The 17,557-nt window shown below is 39.4% G+C and overlaps 1 protein-coding gene across 1 annotated transcript; it reads left to right on the forward strand.

Moving 5' to 3' along the window:
- Positions 1-1,033: 1,033 nt before the first annotated feature.
- Positions 1,034-14,548, forward strand: usp46 (ubiquitin specific peptidase 46). Its single transcript, XM_042483703.1, has 9 exons — positions 1,034-1,289; positions 5,731-5,811; positions 6,377-6,590; positions 8,956-9,194; positions 9,673-9,749; positions 9,867-9,950; positions 10,027-10,224; positions 12,096-12,174; positions 12,290-14,548. Exons 1-9 carry the CDS (start codon positions 1,254-1,256, stop codon positions 12,389-12,391), a joined length of 1,110 nt encoding a protein of 369 aa, XP_042339637.1. The 5' UTR covers positions 1,034-1,253; the 3' UTR covers positions 12,392-14,548.
- Positions 14,549-17,557: the final 3,009 nt, after the last annotated feature.

Genomic DNA, 17,557 nt, shown 5'->3' on the forward strand with positions numbered 1-17,557 from the left:
TATTATTGTTGACTAAAACTTAAAACTAAAACAAGGTGTAAAAAAATCAGTTAGCTGAAATAGAAAGAGACTTTTCTCTAAAAACTAGACAAGAAAAACAAAACTAACTAAAAAACATACAAAAAATGTTTAGACTTTTAAGTTTTACTCTTTGTCAGTTTGTCAATACAAGCATGTGGAAAAATTGGTGTATTTGTTCACAGAGAGTGAAATGTCTACATGACTGTGAATCAGTTGGTTCACAGAGTATTGTGTTTGTATTGCAATACCAATTTTCAACTTATTAAATCTTGCCCCTGACAAATATCCCCCATATAATAATAATTACAATATCAACAACAATATTAGTATTATTATTAATAATAATAATAATGATTAATAATAAATAACATTTTATTATTATTATTATTATTATTATTATTGTTATTGTTAATAATATTCATGATAATAATCATCATCAGCATAAAAAAATGAATACTGAAACTTTTTTTTTGTTGCAATAACCACGATTAAAATACTGAAAGGAAACAAATCTAATCCGAAAACTAACTGCAACTTCACTGAAAGAATAAATTTAAAATCTAATGAAAAATACAAAACTATAATAACTCTGCTGTTGACTAAATTAACCAATTAATTTTAAAAATGTCATTTATAGCTTTACAGCGCACCTTGAGGAAATCATTCATCACAACAGTCATTTATGACGCCTACAAAATCTCTTCAAATGCATCCAGAGTATGAACTACAACTCCCTCACACTATTGTGCCAAACACTTGCTGCTGATTAGTTGCAGCTCACCTAAACTACATCATGCAGGTTTTTATTTGGCTCTCTAATCCTGTCAATCAAACACGGTGAGTGTGAACCAATCAGCTGCGGAGCTCACGGCACGTGGGCGGGACTACAGCGCTTCCTCCCGCATCACGCTTGTTTCCTGGTCGTTGCTAACAACCTGCTGCCTGCAACTTCGTCCGTCCACCGTCCACTCATGCATCGCCGCGTCCCCGCTGTGTGGTTTTTTCGGGATGTGTGTGAGGATGAGGCCGTGTCGACAGTGAGTGCGGTGTGTCTCTCGGCTCCGTGCTGGCTGCATGGTGCTCCGTGACTCCCTGCCTGCTCTCTGACGCCTGGGGTTTGCAGTCTGGCCTCCAGCCGCGGCTGCGAAATATTTCTCAGCGTCGCCCTTTTTTTTGCTCTCAAATCATGTTTATTTTATAAAGATGGCGGTGAGGGGGACACTGTGAACTAAATGACTGTCAGAAACATCGCCTCCATTTGTAATATGGTGAGTAGCTCGCTGCTTGTGTGTGTGTTTGCGTGCGTGCGTGCGTGCGTGCTATCGATTTGCCTGCAGACACTGTGTTGAACCTGGTGTGTAGTGAAGTCCTCTCCTGCAGCCAGGCTGAGCAGAGCTGAAGGATGCACTGTAACAATGGTCACTTAGATCCAGCTGATCAGGTGTCGGCGCTCAGACAGGCCTGCTGCATCCCAAACCTTCATGCTAATGTGTTGTTTACACACTGCTTCTTCTTTGTCGCGTGACATCGTCTCAACCTGGTGAGACGACATAGACTGTTTGTTCAGCTGTCAGTGATGATTGACAGGTGAATGGAGCCGCGCGCGCTGCCTTTGACAGCCTGTTGTGATTGCATAATGTGATGCTGCTGCAGAGAGCTGGTTACATCCTGGAGCAGAGAGGCTGGATACAAGTGTCAGGAGCCTGCAGTGCTGCTGGTCTGCGTTTACCGTAAAACTTCAAATAAAAGCCTAGTCCCATTTAGACGCCCAGTCCCTTTTAATAACCCATTTATATAAATAAAGGCCCCTCTCAAAATAGAGGCTCGGTCTGATTGCCATGCAGATCATTTTTATAGAATTTCTTTGGATGTATAAAAAAACTGGTTGTTGGATACCTGCTGGAGATAACTTTTAGTTAGCTGCTTAGATCACCCATACAAATATGTATGTATATTTGAACTTTTGTCAATATGGACATGATACACACAATGTTCACTTTACAGCTGTTAATCCGTGTTGGCTGCATCTCAGTGTGATCACTTTCTGTAGTTTAATTGAGCCACTTGTTAGCAGACGCCTTTTTTGAGATACATAAAAGCTTAAAAGTTCACAGGTAGAGTATTTACTGGTGTATTTTATGTTGTACAACAAAACGTGAAAGTCTTTTCAGCTTGTGTTAACCACAGACATTATTTCAGGCAGCTAACCAAAAACCTGTTCAAAAAAATTTTGAGACGAGGAAACTGGAGATGCTGAAGCGTATTCCCAGGATTTAGGAGTCATTACTGGGGTCCTCTATTGAAAGGATTTTGTCTCTTGTGACAGCAACTGTCTTGTTGTATAATAATAAATGCTCCTCTGGTTTGCTGAAGGGCTGACTGATAAATTAAATCACAACATCAATATTCGTACTTGTCTTAGTTAGGGTTTTTACTCAATAAGTGTAATGCATTCGCCTCAGAAAAGTTTTCATTGGGATTTTTTCCCCAAATTTTCCTGCAGTAATGAGATTATTATCTCAGAATTGTTAGCTATTTTGTCATGGGTAAAAAGAAATTGGGGTGGAAAAAAAATAGATTATTGTTTTTATCAATACAGAAAAGTAGTGGATGTTTTTTTCCAGTCCAAGACATTCAATTTACTGTCAAACATAACAAAGAAAAGTGTAAAGTCTTGAGATTTAAGAGGATAGAATCAGCAAATGTTCATCTTATTTTGCATGAAAAATGCACATAACTGTGTTTGATATTGTGTCTCTGTTTTAATTGTTTTGCTCCATCGACAGTCCAAAACCCACAGATATTCACTTTACTAGCAGAGAAAATGGGAAAAACACCAAATATTCACAAGTTAGATCAACTAATCAATTGATCATGGCAACTATAGCTCTGTTTCAACAATCACAATATGGCAAATGTAGCAAAATAACACTAGAAAAATAATCAAACTGATATTGAATGCAATGATGTTCCACCGTCATGCATTGCATCCGAGTTAACGAGTCCCTATGTATAAAGCAAAACTTTCAGTTATTTTTCAGTTGACATTTTCCTGCAGGTACGTTAACTGATACATGCATGTTGTCAAAAAAAGAGAGAAATGATAAAGGAGGAAAGTAAACAGATGCAGGAAGCACTTCAGCTGAAGCTCGTAGTCACAGTTCAGACCGTAAGCTCAAGGTTTTTTGCATATCTTAGGATTTTTCTTTTCTTTTTGCATATTTAGGGCCAGCGTGCTTCTTATATCATCCATTACATTTATTATACATCATGTCGGTCAAGGACTTTCAGACTTTTCAAAGCACAATTAATAAACGTTATACAACAGGTGAGGCTGAAAAGGATATTGTCAATAACACAAAACAAGTGACGGCAGTGTGTGGGTGTCGATATTTTTCTCTCGTTTTTTTCCTGTCAGTGTACCCAACACAGTTTGTGCTCTCTTAACATTGTTTTTTTTTTTTTGATACAGTCAAGGGTAGAATATTTTTTTCCTTAAAATAAAAGATGCGTCCCCCTGATATTTTATAATGAGGAGCTCAAATGTCAAAATGTGGCATCAGGTGTCAGTAGAAGTTGCTTATTTTCTCACAAAAATCGTTAACTGCGGATTTTAATGGACTTTCAGCTCCACCAGTGCTACCTTTTCACTGAATTTATCTAATATTTTCTCTCTAATTATGTAAACTAAAGCTCACAGTTTGCATTATAAGACTTCCCACAAGATACAGTCAGTTTGCAGGAGTACAGTACGCAGACTCAAACTGAAAGAGGTAAATCCTACAGAGAGGTATTCACTGTCTGCTTTGACAGAGAGAAATGACAGTCATTGAAAGTCAAAGCCTTCCCCCACTAAACTGTCTTCTGTGTTTCGCTCAACAAAGCTGCGGTTCATTTGGAAAAAGCTTTGAGCTCCGATAAGTGAAAAGATAATAGATAAGTGGTCTGCCTCTGCAATCAGGCCAAAAAACGCTCCTGACTTTTGACATGGGTCAACCTATTAATGCCATATCATTTTTCTACTTTTCTACAGGAAGATTTTTTTTTTACTGGCAAGAAAAGGCAGTGAGGCAAGCTGCAACAGTCTGTTGGAAACTGATACTGAAATTTGGCAGAAAGGATAATTTTATCAATTAAGCTGTACGGAGGAGAAGCCTCTGAATTTGGTTTATCTCATAACTCTGGCTTTAAAGGGATAGTTCAGATTTTTTGAAGTGGGTTTGTATGGGAAATTTATCCATAGAGAGTTTATTATAAACAGTAAAAGTCGGTTGGTGCATCCCCAGTTTGAAAAAGCAGGCCGGAGTCCCACATGGATGTTAAGCAATGTACAGCTTTGGACGGTCATTGATAAAACAGCCAACAAAAAAAATATCAGTTTAAATGTGGGCTATACCAAAAGTATTTCCACTGCTCCACCTTAATGTCAGAGAATAATTTTTAACAGGAAAATTGAGCCGTTTCATCGCTGTCTTTAAGGCCAAATTCCATTTAGAAAAACTGTAATTTAATCGCTGAACACAGGAGCTTTGAAAAGGAGTCAGTTACTTTGTTTGTGTTATTGTGTGACTTTAGCATTTAAAAGGGTTAGTTTGGATTCACCAAAATCACACATTAACACAAAATAACTAACTCACTGAGCAGCGGTGGAGCAGCAGCTTCCATGTTCAGTGAACTTAATTTAGTGTTTTTCTCAATGGAGTCTGGTGTCTTTGACAAGAGCATTATTGTTAAAAAGGGCTGTCTGACGGAAAGGTTAAAGTGGTGAAAATACTCTTTATATAGCACACACTTGAGCTATTATAGATTTTTTAGGTGGCTAAAATAGATATTGTTGCTGCCCACATCAACAACAGTACATGACGTAGCTTCAGTGTCGGTCTTCAGCCTGCTTCTTCAAACTGGAGGTGTGCTGACTGACATCTACTGTATGTAATAAACTGTCTATGGATAAGTGCTCCAATGCAACCACACTAAAAAACATCCTAACTAATCCCTTTCAAACCCTCAGCCTGTAGGTACTTACAGTAACAATATTTAGAACATCTTTATTTTCCTCATTAAAAAATGACAGTATTTTATTTTTGACAAAATAAAAGTTTTACACCATAAATTAATGCATTAAAGGCACAATCTGTTGCATTGTAATCTGGTAATAAAGTATGTGATGCTTAAAATTTTCTGAAGGCAATCAGAAATACTTTATTGATTCTGGGCTATACCAAAAGTATTTCCACTGCTCCACCTTAATGTCAGAGAATAATTTTTAACAGGAAAATTGAGCCGTTTCATCGCTCTCTTTAAGGCCAATAAAAACTAAATATAGATATAAATATAAAAATGTGCATTGGTAAAAATATAAAATAAAAATATGTGCATTCTGCCAGTGTTTCATATGTTTTATCAGACCACCTCAATGTGAAAATGAAACCTATTCTTTTGTCCTGTCAAATTTCCATATTAATTTGGATATACAGAGATTAGACTAAACAAATTAGGCTCCCAGTTAAGCCTTTTGTCTTTCCACAATATCTGAGTAAGACAGACTTTATTGTCCACCTCAGTGGAAATTTGTCTTTGGCCTCTCAAACACTGCAAAGGTACACACACGCGGTAATATAATACACAACAAACGGTGCTATATGAGGTAATAGTGAAGAAAAACATCTCCATGTCTCATGTTTTCATGTTTTGTCTCTGGTCTTTCAGGGCACCAATGCCTCTGCTCTGGAGAAAGACATCGGCCCGGAGCAATTTCCAATCAATGAGCACTACTTCGGATTGGTCAATGTGAGTATCACTAAGTCCTCTCATACATTCACAGATGGCTTTGGCAAAAAAAACACTGGTGTCATTTTTCAAAACAAAACAGCCACGGGACTGTGGTGAGTCATGTCCTCCTCTGGACAGCTAGTATTGAAGGTGAGAGTGTTGTTTTTGAGTCTGTTGGCCAACACAGGGATGTTCTGTTTTTCTGCATTCGCGTAAACTCCCATGTTTCTCAACACCCTGGATGAAGCATCTGCCAAATGGATTGCAACAACTGAGCACATCTGTATTTTCCACCGGCTGATTTAACATTAAAATGGAGTGATATCCCCTTTTTTTAATGATTATTTTGGGGGCTTTTTTGGCCTTTGTTTGGATAGGACGGCTTAATCGTAAAAAGTGGGAAAGAGAGAGGGGATGACATGCAACAAAGGGCCAAGACCGGAATCAAACCCACAGCCGCTGCGATGAGGATGCAGCCTTTGTACATGGGACGCCGGCTCCACCAACCGAGCTACCGGGCGCTCCATGAAATCCCTTATCCCTTTTTGTCCTCACCTTTTGTTTCTGTCCTTTCCTTCCTCAGTTTGGAAACACATGCTACTGTAACTCAGTGCTCCAGGCTCTCTACTTCTGCCGGCCTTTCCGGGAGAACGTGCTGGCTTACAAAGCGCAGCAGAAGAAGAAGGAGAACCTGCTCACATGTCTGGCTGACCTCTTCCACTCCATTGCAACACAGAAGAAGAAAGTTGGCGTCATACCGCCTAAGAAGTTCATCTCCCGCTTACGGAAAGAGAATGGTGAGAGCTGGGTGATTTAAAACAACTCTTTTTTACATATTTTCTTTAAAAAAAAACCAAAAAAAATCAATCAAGTCTTTGTCTTCTGTGTGCATCGAGCACTGTGATTGGCTGTTGAACACTATGATGTCACAGCTTAAATAAGAAATTACTCTTTCTGTACTTAGGTACTATTATTTATATAGCTCTTTAAAAAAAAGGAAAAGTTCTTAACAGAAAAATAATGGATAAATTAAAAAAAGAAAATAAAAAATGTGCAAGATTAAATGCTGCAAGGCGTCTCTCAATTAAAAAAACAAAGCAATGCAGTCATTGCAGTCAGCTTCTGCTGGCTAGAATTCGGGGGTCGATGAATCATTATCTGTATTGGAGTTTTTATTTTAATGATTGCTGATAAAATTAATTCATTAAAATGTTAAAGAAAATGTCAGCACAGGGCAAACTTTTACTTTTTACTTTACTATAGGTAGCTATTTTATTTATAATTTTTATAATTTAAATTTTCACTTTACATTATGAAAAAAAAAGTTGGTGGGAGCTTGCTGTATATGATGTTAAATGTCTCAGTTTTGAATAAACATTTGCTAAACACATTTAAACTGAGTCTTGTGTTGGAGTTTCTAATATTCCAAATTATAAATATTGACAGAAAGATTTTCATCTTTATTGTGAATGCATTTTGGCTCCAAATGTTGGTTATCACTCTCATTAACTACTAATAATCGGTATCAGTATCGGCCCTAAAAAACCAATAGCAGTAGACCCCTACTTAACACTGGATGAAAACCTTATTTATGAGAGTTTCTGGCAGACAACCACAACCTTTATGCATGCACAAAAGAGATAAGACACCACTTACAGGCAACCAGACGACTGTGCCCTTGATTGAAATTACAGATTTTTGCTGGGTATGAACATCGTTGGAAATATAAATGATATAAATACACAACTTAATAAAATATATAACAAAATGAAGTTATTTTAGATGTGAAGATGGTTACATAATATGTCTTTAAGAACATAAAAAGTTTTAAAGTAGGGATTTAATAGCGGATACTCACTTGATAAAACACTAAATCACTTCAGTGGAAATGTTTTCTATTGTTGTCTGTTTAGCGTTCTTGTTTTTGTCAAAGCCATTGACTCCATCTTCCCACATACATGTTCACAAACAATGACGAGTGGAAGTTTGTGGTTTTGTGTTGTGTGTTGGTAGCAGTTTCGGCTTTAATGTGGTCTGAATATTTGAGGTGAAGGGCAGGTGCATGTTGGAGGTAAGGTCATTCAGAGAGTAGACCGACTGTTCTCCGCTGTCCATATTGAGGAAGCTCTTTATGTGAAGGAACAATGCAATCTCTGTTGGGACCCAGCTTTGGTCAGCTGCCTCCTCTCAACTTTTTCCCCCCCCTTCTGCCCCCCCACCCCCCCACAACTCCCCCGCATCTCAGTTTTCAACTTTCACAGACAGATCTGTCAAAACAGAAGTGTGTGTAGATTTTTAGCAATTGTTATCGGTGTAGCCTGTTGATTTAATTTTACTTGAGCCAAGAAATTTCTCAAGACAGAACGTTCATGGCAGGAAAAAGGCCAGGTGTAGCTCATCACATCCACGCACTTTGTTTTTACTTGCGTGATTTTCTTTTTATAGATATTTGATAAGCATTGTTGGAGGGAGCCTGATAAGTGGAAAATTTCCCAATTGCCCACTTGTAACTACAACTTTGGAGGGCCGTCCATGTGCTTATAACTCGTAAATACAATATTGTCAAGGAGCACATGAAGGCGGCATATGTACTGTATAGCCAGCAGCCGCTTAGCATAGCTTAGCTTAGATAAGAGACTGCACAGCAAAGCAAAGACTGGAAGCGATGGAAAAGCTGGCCTAGCTCTGCCTGAAGGTAATAAAATCTCCCTACCCACACCTCTAAAGATCCACAAATAACACACAAAGTCACAGCGACACCTCAGTGTCTGACCGCAGGTTAAGTGCCGGACTGTTTCTTAGTTGTGGGAAGTTGTCAGACAACGAGTGGAGACCTCAGGAAGTCACAATCGAATAGAAAAAATGTGTTAATCACACAATTTCAAACTTTTATCAATAATTATAGTTTTTTGACTTCCATAATCTTTTTGCTGAAGTTGTACAGATTTTAGGGATATGAAGCATTTGAAGATACTCCAAGCAATGACATCACAGTAAACAAAAATCACCAATGCAGGCACTGGTGGATTATTTCTGCAGCTGATTTCAAGGGGTTAAATGGCTGGGATCACGATGATGGGCCCAAAAACTTGCCCGGCACTTCCTCATCATTTCCCCCCACTGAGTTATCTCTCTGTACTTTATCTCTGCATCTCCCTCCAGATCTGTTCGATAACTACATGCAACAGGATGCCCACGAATTCCTCAACTACCTGCTGAACACGGTGGCCGACATCCTGCAAGAGGAGAAGAAGCAGGAGAAACAGAACGGGCGCCTCAAGAACAACGGCACCGCTGTCACCACGGAGACCGAGACGGAGAACAAGACAGAGCCCACATGGGTTCACGATATCTTCCAGGGCACGCTGACCAATGAGACACGCTGCCTCAACTGTGAAACGGTGTGTGGCTCTGATTTATTCGCCTATTGAGCTCTACTAGAGAGTCGTATATTTAATGTTGTTATCTGTCCCCGGCGCTGCCAGTCCCTGTGTCACCCTGAATAAGAGATCTGTCCTGAATAAGTCTGGAAAAGGGATTAGCCTTTTGCAGAGATGCTGAGAGATGCAAAAAAAGAAAACGATGCAGTAGACACACCCGGTGGGCTCTGGCCACCCAGTTTACGTCAAGGCTGGCGGAGGCTTTGTCCTCACAGTTTTGAGGGCGCGGAGCGGGACGGGTTGCCCTGAATAACCCCTGCAAACACGGAGGCGCTGCAGTGCGCAGAGACAAAAGCTACTCAGTATAATCAGCATTTCAAAGACTGTCTGTGTGTGTATAGGTGTGGGCGGGCGGGAATTATGTCACAGCACAGCAGGCTTATCCTCTCTGACTCAGTCAAAGAAGATGACAGTTAAGTTGCATCTCTTTTTATGACAGGTGAGCAGCAAAGATGAAGATTTTCTGGATCTTTCTGTGGATGTGGAGCAGAACACATCGATAACACACTGTCTCAGGTAGAATTGCTTTATTACACATTCAGTCACAGTCAAAAAGCTAACAGTAGACCGTATTTCCTCTGGCCTCACCGATGCTGAATAACCGAGCCTCCTGTGGCATGCTCTCCCCTCCAGGGACTTCAGTAACACAGAGACTTTGTGCAGTGAATACAAATACTACTGTGAGACATGCTGCAGCAAGCAGGAGGCACAGAAGCGGTCAGTAAAGCACCAACCTTGATACCACTGTGTTGTGTCATCGTACACGTCTCTGAGCATGTGTCATTCTGTGCAGGATGCGTGTGAAGAAGCTTCCCATGATCCTGGCACTACACCTGAAGAGGTTTAAGTACATGGAGCAGCTGCACCGCTACACCAAGCTGTCCTATCGGGTGGTTTTCCCCCTCGAACTCCGCCTGTTCAACACATCCGGGGACGCAGTTAACCTGGATCGCATGTACGATCTAGTGGCCGTGGTGGTTCACTGTGGCAGGTACTGAATGCTGATTACTGTCCCAAAATAAAAGACTTTTTTTGTGATTCTTAAAAAAACTGATTTTAGATGGTGGTCCATTGATTCTAGCTGTATCATATAAATTGATTCTATATAACAGGATTTTTTTTGGACATTTCCATGATTTTAGGATGTTTCTAGGATTTAGGACTTTTCTTAGATTTTAGGACATTTCCAGGATTTTTAGACTTTTTTCCAATTTTAAAATGTTTCTTGGATTTTAGGATGTTTCTAGGATTTCAGGACATTTCTTAGATTTTAGGACATTTCTAGGTTTTCATGACATTTCCAGGATTTTAAGACATTATTGGGATTTTAGGACATTTTAAGGATTTTCGGGCATTTCTAGGATTTTAAGATTTCAAATTTCATTTCATGTATACTAAAAGTAAAAAAGCAATTCCCAGTGTGAATGGCTTTATTTTTATTGTGAATTAGAAAATGATTGGAGGGCCACACTCCAAATCGGGGGCCAGATTTGGCCCGCAGGCCGTAAGTTGAGTATCACGGCTATATAAAATTGAAAGAAAAGTTTGACATTTTGGGCAATATGTTCTACGGCTTTTTTGTCAAGAGCTGAATAAGAAAATCGATGCCACTCTCACGTCTGCCACTCTGCACTAAAAAATGTGTTTCATTGATTGTTTGACCTTCACTGTGCGGAGTTTGACACGAAAAGACTGTTTTCACATTCTTATGCTGGAGGAGGAACGTTTCTGTGTTCATCATAAATATGAGTCAAAGATGTGCATGTAGGAGATGAGGAGAGTACTTTGAAAGCCGGTCAGCATTCAGTAAATGCAGCTTACGCAAGTGTGAGGATCTTTCTATAAAGTAAGAGGCTTAAGGCATCTGGCATTTCAACTTTTGAAATGATTTTTTTTGCATATTTGTAAATTCTGAATATTCTCTGTGTGAGGACAAGAGTCAAGGCAAGACCGTGAACAAGCAGGTTTCCTTAAATGTCAGGCAACAGTATTGTACTAGTCTCAAAGCTTGAAGTTTAAAAACGGCAACGTAAGTGTTGAGAACCTCGGCCAATACTCTGTTGTCATCAGTAGAGCTATAGACATAGTTCTCTTCTTTTCTTCAAAGACAGTTTCTGTGTTAATGTTTAAATTGACCTGAATACCTGTAACACAAATATACCCCAGTTTTAGAGCATATTGTGAAGTAAATTTCCTGAAGGTAATTTAGACGTGACATTAAGATGATTAGATGCTCAAATTACAGATATATATGCTTTAGACAGGTCTTAATCTAATTATTCTACCCTCTCTGAGGCAGCTAAAGTTCTTTTAAGACTGATTTCTGCCTGTTTGAACCCTGAAACCTAAATTCCACTTACATAACTTTTTTCTTTTTCTTACATGTCCTTCATTCCTATTCCCATTTTCTTTCGCCTTATAGATAATTATTTGTTGTCACGTGTAAACTCTTGTGAATACCAGTATCGTAATCTCAGACCACGCTCCCGCTTCAGTTGACATTAGCTTCCCTTCATACCCGACCCACCATGCAGTGGAGGTTAAACACATTCATCATTATGATTATTAGCCCAAACTTTCTTTAGGGAATTCCTGGCTGCGCAGGTTTCATTTTTCTTTGGCACAAGCAACTCCCTGGAGATTTTAGGTTAATTTTGTGGGAAACCTTTAAAGCTTACACGTGTGGGGAAGCCATATCTTACATGTCCAACCTGAATAAATTCTAATATAACGACAATGAATATTTGTGTGGCAAACTGTGTTCTGTATGTGATTTACAGATGACCTCAGCAGCTCCTATAGGAAGCTCAGACAGATGTATTGCAACGGTTGTAGAGTCACTGTTTGTCTCTGTTTCCTCAGTGGCCCAAATAGAGGTCATTACATCACCATAGTGAAGAGTCACGGCTTCTGGCTGCTGTTTGACGATGACATTGTGGAGGTGCGTCAGTCTCACTCTCCGCCTGTTACAGCTTCCTCTGTCCTTGACTCATCTGTTTGTACACTTGCTGTTGTTTTTTATTACCAGTTAACAACATCTTACTTGTGTTGTGCAGAAAATTGACGCCCAGGCCATTGAGGAGTTTTACGGGCTTACCTCAGACATCTCCAAGAACTCTGAGTCAGGATACATCCTCTTCTACCAGTCCAGGGAGTGACTGGAGCTGCATCAGTGACACAGGAAAAGACTGAAAAGGATGAGACCTTTTTTTTTTTTTTTTACCTTCAGCCTAACAGACCCAGACTCCAGCTGTCTCCATCCCATCTTGCTCTCATTTTCCAAGTCTGACCTCTCTGATGTGCCAACCTCTGGGTTTACCTGTTTTTCATCTCTCTTTCTCTCTTTGTGTCATTTGCTTCTTGCCTTTTACTCACCTGCATCTGGACTGCACTTTAAAACAAAAGCAAAAATGCTCAATAGCATGACGGAAACAAAAAAAAAAGAGGTCTACGTTTACATCACGCCCTCCCCAGGTTTGGTGTGTAGACCGCTGGGAGAAGCCTGCAGAGGTGATTCTCTACGTGTTGGGGCGAAGAGTCTGGTGCACATACAGTCAGAAATTGTACTATATCAATTATTTGTATATAAGGTCTTCTTTCATGATGTGTCGCCCCCTGTTAACCTCCTTCATTAGGGCTATTTTCCTCATCACTGTCCAGTCCTTTGGTATGTTCATGTCCCTGGTGGATACATAAGAAGTGAATGAAGTTGGAGACAAATACTGTATAATAGGCATAGAGAGATTTCATGCATTTTCAGTGGTTTTGAAGCAATATCTGAGCATTAATTACAAGCTGAAAACTACCTAAACTTTAATTGTTGAGAGTGTAGAGGTTGTTTTGTCCCATAGAGAATCCGTCTGTGAGCTGCTGTCCGTCTGCTGTGACAGCTCAGTGTCAGTCTAACTGCATATGATCAACACTTAATCTAACTGAGCCGAACGCTCCAACACTACACATGAAAGGAAATCCTGTTTCCTCTGGATCTCCATTCAAATCAGCAGAATCTTTATAATTTTTTTATTCTGATCAAACACCCATATTTATTGAACTAAACATATTTATTGCTGTTATTTGTAATGCAGACTGGTAGGTAATGAAGGTGTGTGTGTAATATGGCTCTTTTGAGAGCTTCGTATGTGTAGACTTATGTGTCTCAACTCCCAGTATGAAGGACATAGTGTATGTAATACACAACAGCTAAAAGAAATTTGGTTTTTATATTGTAGTTTGCATGTTAAAGGTCCAGTGTGTAGGATTTAGGGGGATATATAGGCAGAAATGGAAAATAATATGAAAAGTATGTTTTCTCTAGTGCATTATCACCTGAAAATAAGAATTGTTGTATTTCTTTTTTTACCTGAGAACGAGCTGCTTATATTTAAGGAAGGGAGCGGGTCCTTGTCCATGGCAGGCCCTCAGAAAGTGCGTGTGGTTTTGAGGGCAATTTTCATAGTGGAATTAATTCTCCTGAGTCTGTGACGTGATGCCGTTTGGCCCAAAAATACTTTTTTCTATTGACTTACATGGCGAAAGAGACATCTGTTAATCAGTGGATAATTCTTTTGGAGCGTCACAACCCCTGTGAAATCACTTATTTTACTGTCAAGATTTAATCCATGCAGTCTGATGACATTTGGAAAGCTTAGAAGAGTTGCAAGATTAAAATCAAGTTAGCAGAGTGCTAAACCCAATGTAGCCGGCTCAGCTGGTGAGAGTCTCTGCTGAGCTTGCTCTTTAGGCTGAATAGTGCAGAAGCAGCGCTGATCATCCCTGTAATTTCACACTTAAATAAGAAATAGCTTTTTGCCTTCATGTGCCTCGGAGCAACGTTCATAGGAATGAATGGCTCCAGTGCTGTATCCAGCTCTCTTTATACGTCTGTGGTCTGCTAAAGCTGCCATGTTACAACACCATGTTTCTACAGTTATCCAGAGCCCGGACAAACCAACCACTGACCTTAGATAGGCCCATTTGTGCTTTTGTGTCAGCCATTGTAGTTAGCAGCCACTCATCAACGAGATTGTTGGAAAAACACTGATTTTTTTAACATGAAACTGCCTTACTCAGTGTTTAACTGATTTAAATTACTGGGTCTGTTTGCTTTGGAGAGGAAGAGACCTCTGTGGATAATTCAGCTCCCAGTCAAAACCTCCTGAACGTCTTGATCTTAAGTTATCAGAGAAATAAGACAAGCGCACTTTAGCAGGTGCAGTGCTATCAACCCGTCTCAAACCTTCCAAACAGCATTGGAGGAAGTTTGTAACGTGAAACTGCTTTTTACCAGTTTAAACCACTGCGTGCATTTGTTTTGGAAAAGAAGAGATAATTTGGCTCCCCCTCAATCTTACACACTGTTCCTTTTAATAAAATATATACAGATTAATTAACATGATGTAAGTGAAACAACCCACAACTGCCCAATTTTTTGACTGGCATGAAAAAGTGAAAATAGTGCAATAAGAGATGAAGTTATCCACTGTGGAAGTTCCCAGTGACAGTAATATAAAGCATTTAAACGATTGTTTTAGATGTGTTTCTTAGGGGCTGATTTTTTTCCCCAGTGCCGTGTGTTTGTGTGCTTGTGACCCCCCCTTCACCACGTGCAGTGCACACTACCTTCTGGGATGTTAGCTACGGTGTTCCTTCATCCTTTTTATTTCTAACTCTACAATGTCTTTTCTTGCTTTTTCTTCATTCCCATGTTGAACTACAGCTTAGTAGTTTCTGTTGGTTTGTCTCTGACTTTGACGACGTAAATAGTTTGTGTCATGAGTAGCGCATTCGAATCCTAACTCCCCATAGAAGTGAAATTCGAGCTTCAATATTCATATGATATCTCTTGTACTGTAGATGTTTTTCCTCTTGGGCCCATTCCCCAGCGTTTGTGGCCATGCCCTGTAGAAAAGTGCGTCATCAACTTGTTTTTTTATGTGAATGACATTCCTGTTTGCTGCACATCAGCAGAATTACCATTTCAAATGCATCTCATCATGAATAAGAGGTAGAAATAGGATTAATTTGCTAGCTTAGTCTCTGTGTGTTTTGAGGAGAGGCAGCATTTGGCATTTAAATAATGAAAGTCTGGGTGTTGAATGCACTTGTTTCTGCTGTCTCTTCCATTTCATCTGTTACTGGGTGGAGTCACGAGGAATACGTGCCAAACTGGAGTCGATGCCGACCTTGCAAACAGTCTTTAACAGAACATTATTTTCTTTGTAAAGATACAACTGTACATATATATTATGTAGAAAAACACCTCTGGAAATAGGAGAAAATATTTTTTTAAAGTGAAGATCTTAAAATGTAAAGACACTCATGGCAAAGATTTTAGCTTAACATTAATGAAACCCAGCTGAGAAATACTGTGCTGTTTTACAATCACTCGATGACATAATCAATCAGATCCGTGCAGAAGTCACCATCTGTCATTTTATTCCTTTTTTTTCTGGGTTGAACTGAGCCAGGATATAAAACGGTAGCAGGATTAGTCTGACGCATTATACACCCGGGTGAAAGACTCTTAACGCGCTGATCTTCCATTAACACTTATGCACTCACCCTCACTGAAATGCTCAGTCGTTGCACTTGGTCTGATATATCTTACTGTGATAGTGATCCACCTGGTAGAGCTCCGGCGCAGAGAGTCCTGCGCCAGGTGTGATCTGATCGAGCTCGTGGGAGGGAAAGAGAAGATTAAAAATGAGTCTCCATTTGGCTGTAAACTGAAAGTGCACTTTATTAGTGATGAGCTTTGATGCTTTAACATGAAGAACCACACTTTAACACACTCATTTTGAGTTTTCTCTGTTCAATAAAATAACACTCAACTAACTGACTAGTGTTTGTTTTTATTTTACAGCTTCTTCCTGTTATTTACGAGAGTGGGAAGATGAGCCTTTAAAATAAAAATGTTTTAAGCATAATGGCGCCCTCTATTCATTTTTAGCCATGCTCACGGCACTGACGCACAGATGGAAATGTCAGCTGGTCGGTCCAACACTTTAATTCAAGTGAAAATATTTCAACAACTTTTGAATAGATTGTGATGAAAATTTGCAAATTTGTTATGCTAAATTTTCCAATCCAGTGACATCTGCTAAAATTACTGTTTTTTGTCAGTGGAGTCTGGCTTCAAAAAGAGGAAAGATAAGATTCACATTCAGTCCAATGCCCTGTCGAAAAGGACTGTTTGTTTTGAGCATACAATGGCATACAGTTGGAAGGCGTAGTTTGGTAGAAAGAAAATAGTTCCTACATGAAACTGCCCATAACAAGGTCTGCGGATTATCTTGAGTAACAGAGTCATCATTTCTGGAAAGAGACGTTAATGTTGAGTTTTTCCAAATGTACTTATTTGGCACTTTGAGTTGAGTTTTATTAAATTAGAAAAAAAGCAGATATCTCTATAGCCGATATCTCCAATGCTCTGCATTTCACAACAAAACAATTTATACTAATAAATATAGCTGCAGGTAAGAAGAAAAATGTTTGATTTTGGGGTGAACTGACCCTTTAAGCACAAGATTGTAATACTTAATCAACCATTATTGGCAAAAAAACTCTCGCAAACTGAAATTAAACCATTTTTCTCAAAGGTGTAATAGTTTGTTTTGTTTGGGGGTTTTTTATTGGTTGCAAGAAAACTGTTTTTGCATCTGTGAGCAGGCCAATCGACTTTTTTGAGTACGTTTTGTTCTGTCATTTATACCAGTGTGAAGACACTATGTTTGAAAACCTGCTGTATGGAGTTGGGACATTTCTTTAGTCTTGTCATTACCTGTTCATCCTGTCTGTGAATATTGTTACAAAAAATGTTCCCTGGTGAACATAAATAAAATACCATATATTTCTCAGGAAGAAGAGAAAGAAACATTACCACGACTATCTGTCACCTCAACAGCATCTGAGTCTGTCCAGAATATATCCGGCTCTAAAAGAAACTTCCTGTTTGTTTTGGTTTTCACTTAAAATTAGACAATACGTCTGTCTTTACAGCTATCAGCTTTGTGTCCTCTCAGTCACCCTGAAACCTCAGCTAATCCCTCAGGAGAAAATACAGCAGCTGCCAGCAGTCTGGCACAGTCATTACTGTGTGTTGATACCTCCACCTTTCTCTTCCTTTTCCTCCTTGTTTTTCTACTGCAGCTCTGCCAGCTCTCACTGAGGCTGCAGCCATCGAGGAAACGCTGGACACAGAGAGAGAGCTCGTGTGTGGAGTTATAAACCACATGCACCTGATGAAATTTTGCAATTAACTGACAAATATTTTGCATTTCTATGTGTTTTGATGAAAGAATGAATGAGCATCATGTATCCCGCAT

Source organism: Plectropomus leopardus, chromosome 3 (genome assembly GCF_008729295.1).
Source record: "Plectropomus leopardus isolate mb chromosome 3, YSFRI_Pleo_2.0, whole genome shotgun sequence".
NCBI classification, from domain to species: domain Eukaryota; kingdom Metazoa; phylum Chordata; class Actinopteri; order Perciformes; family Serranidae; genus Plectropomus; species Plectropomus leopardus.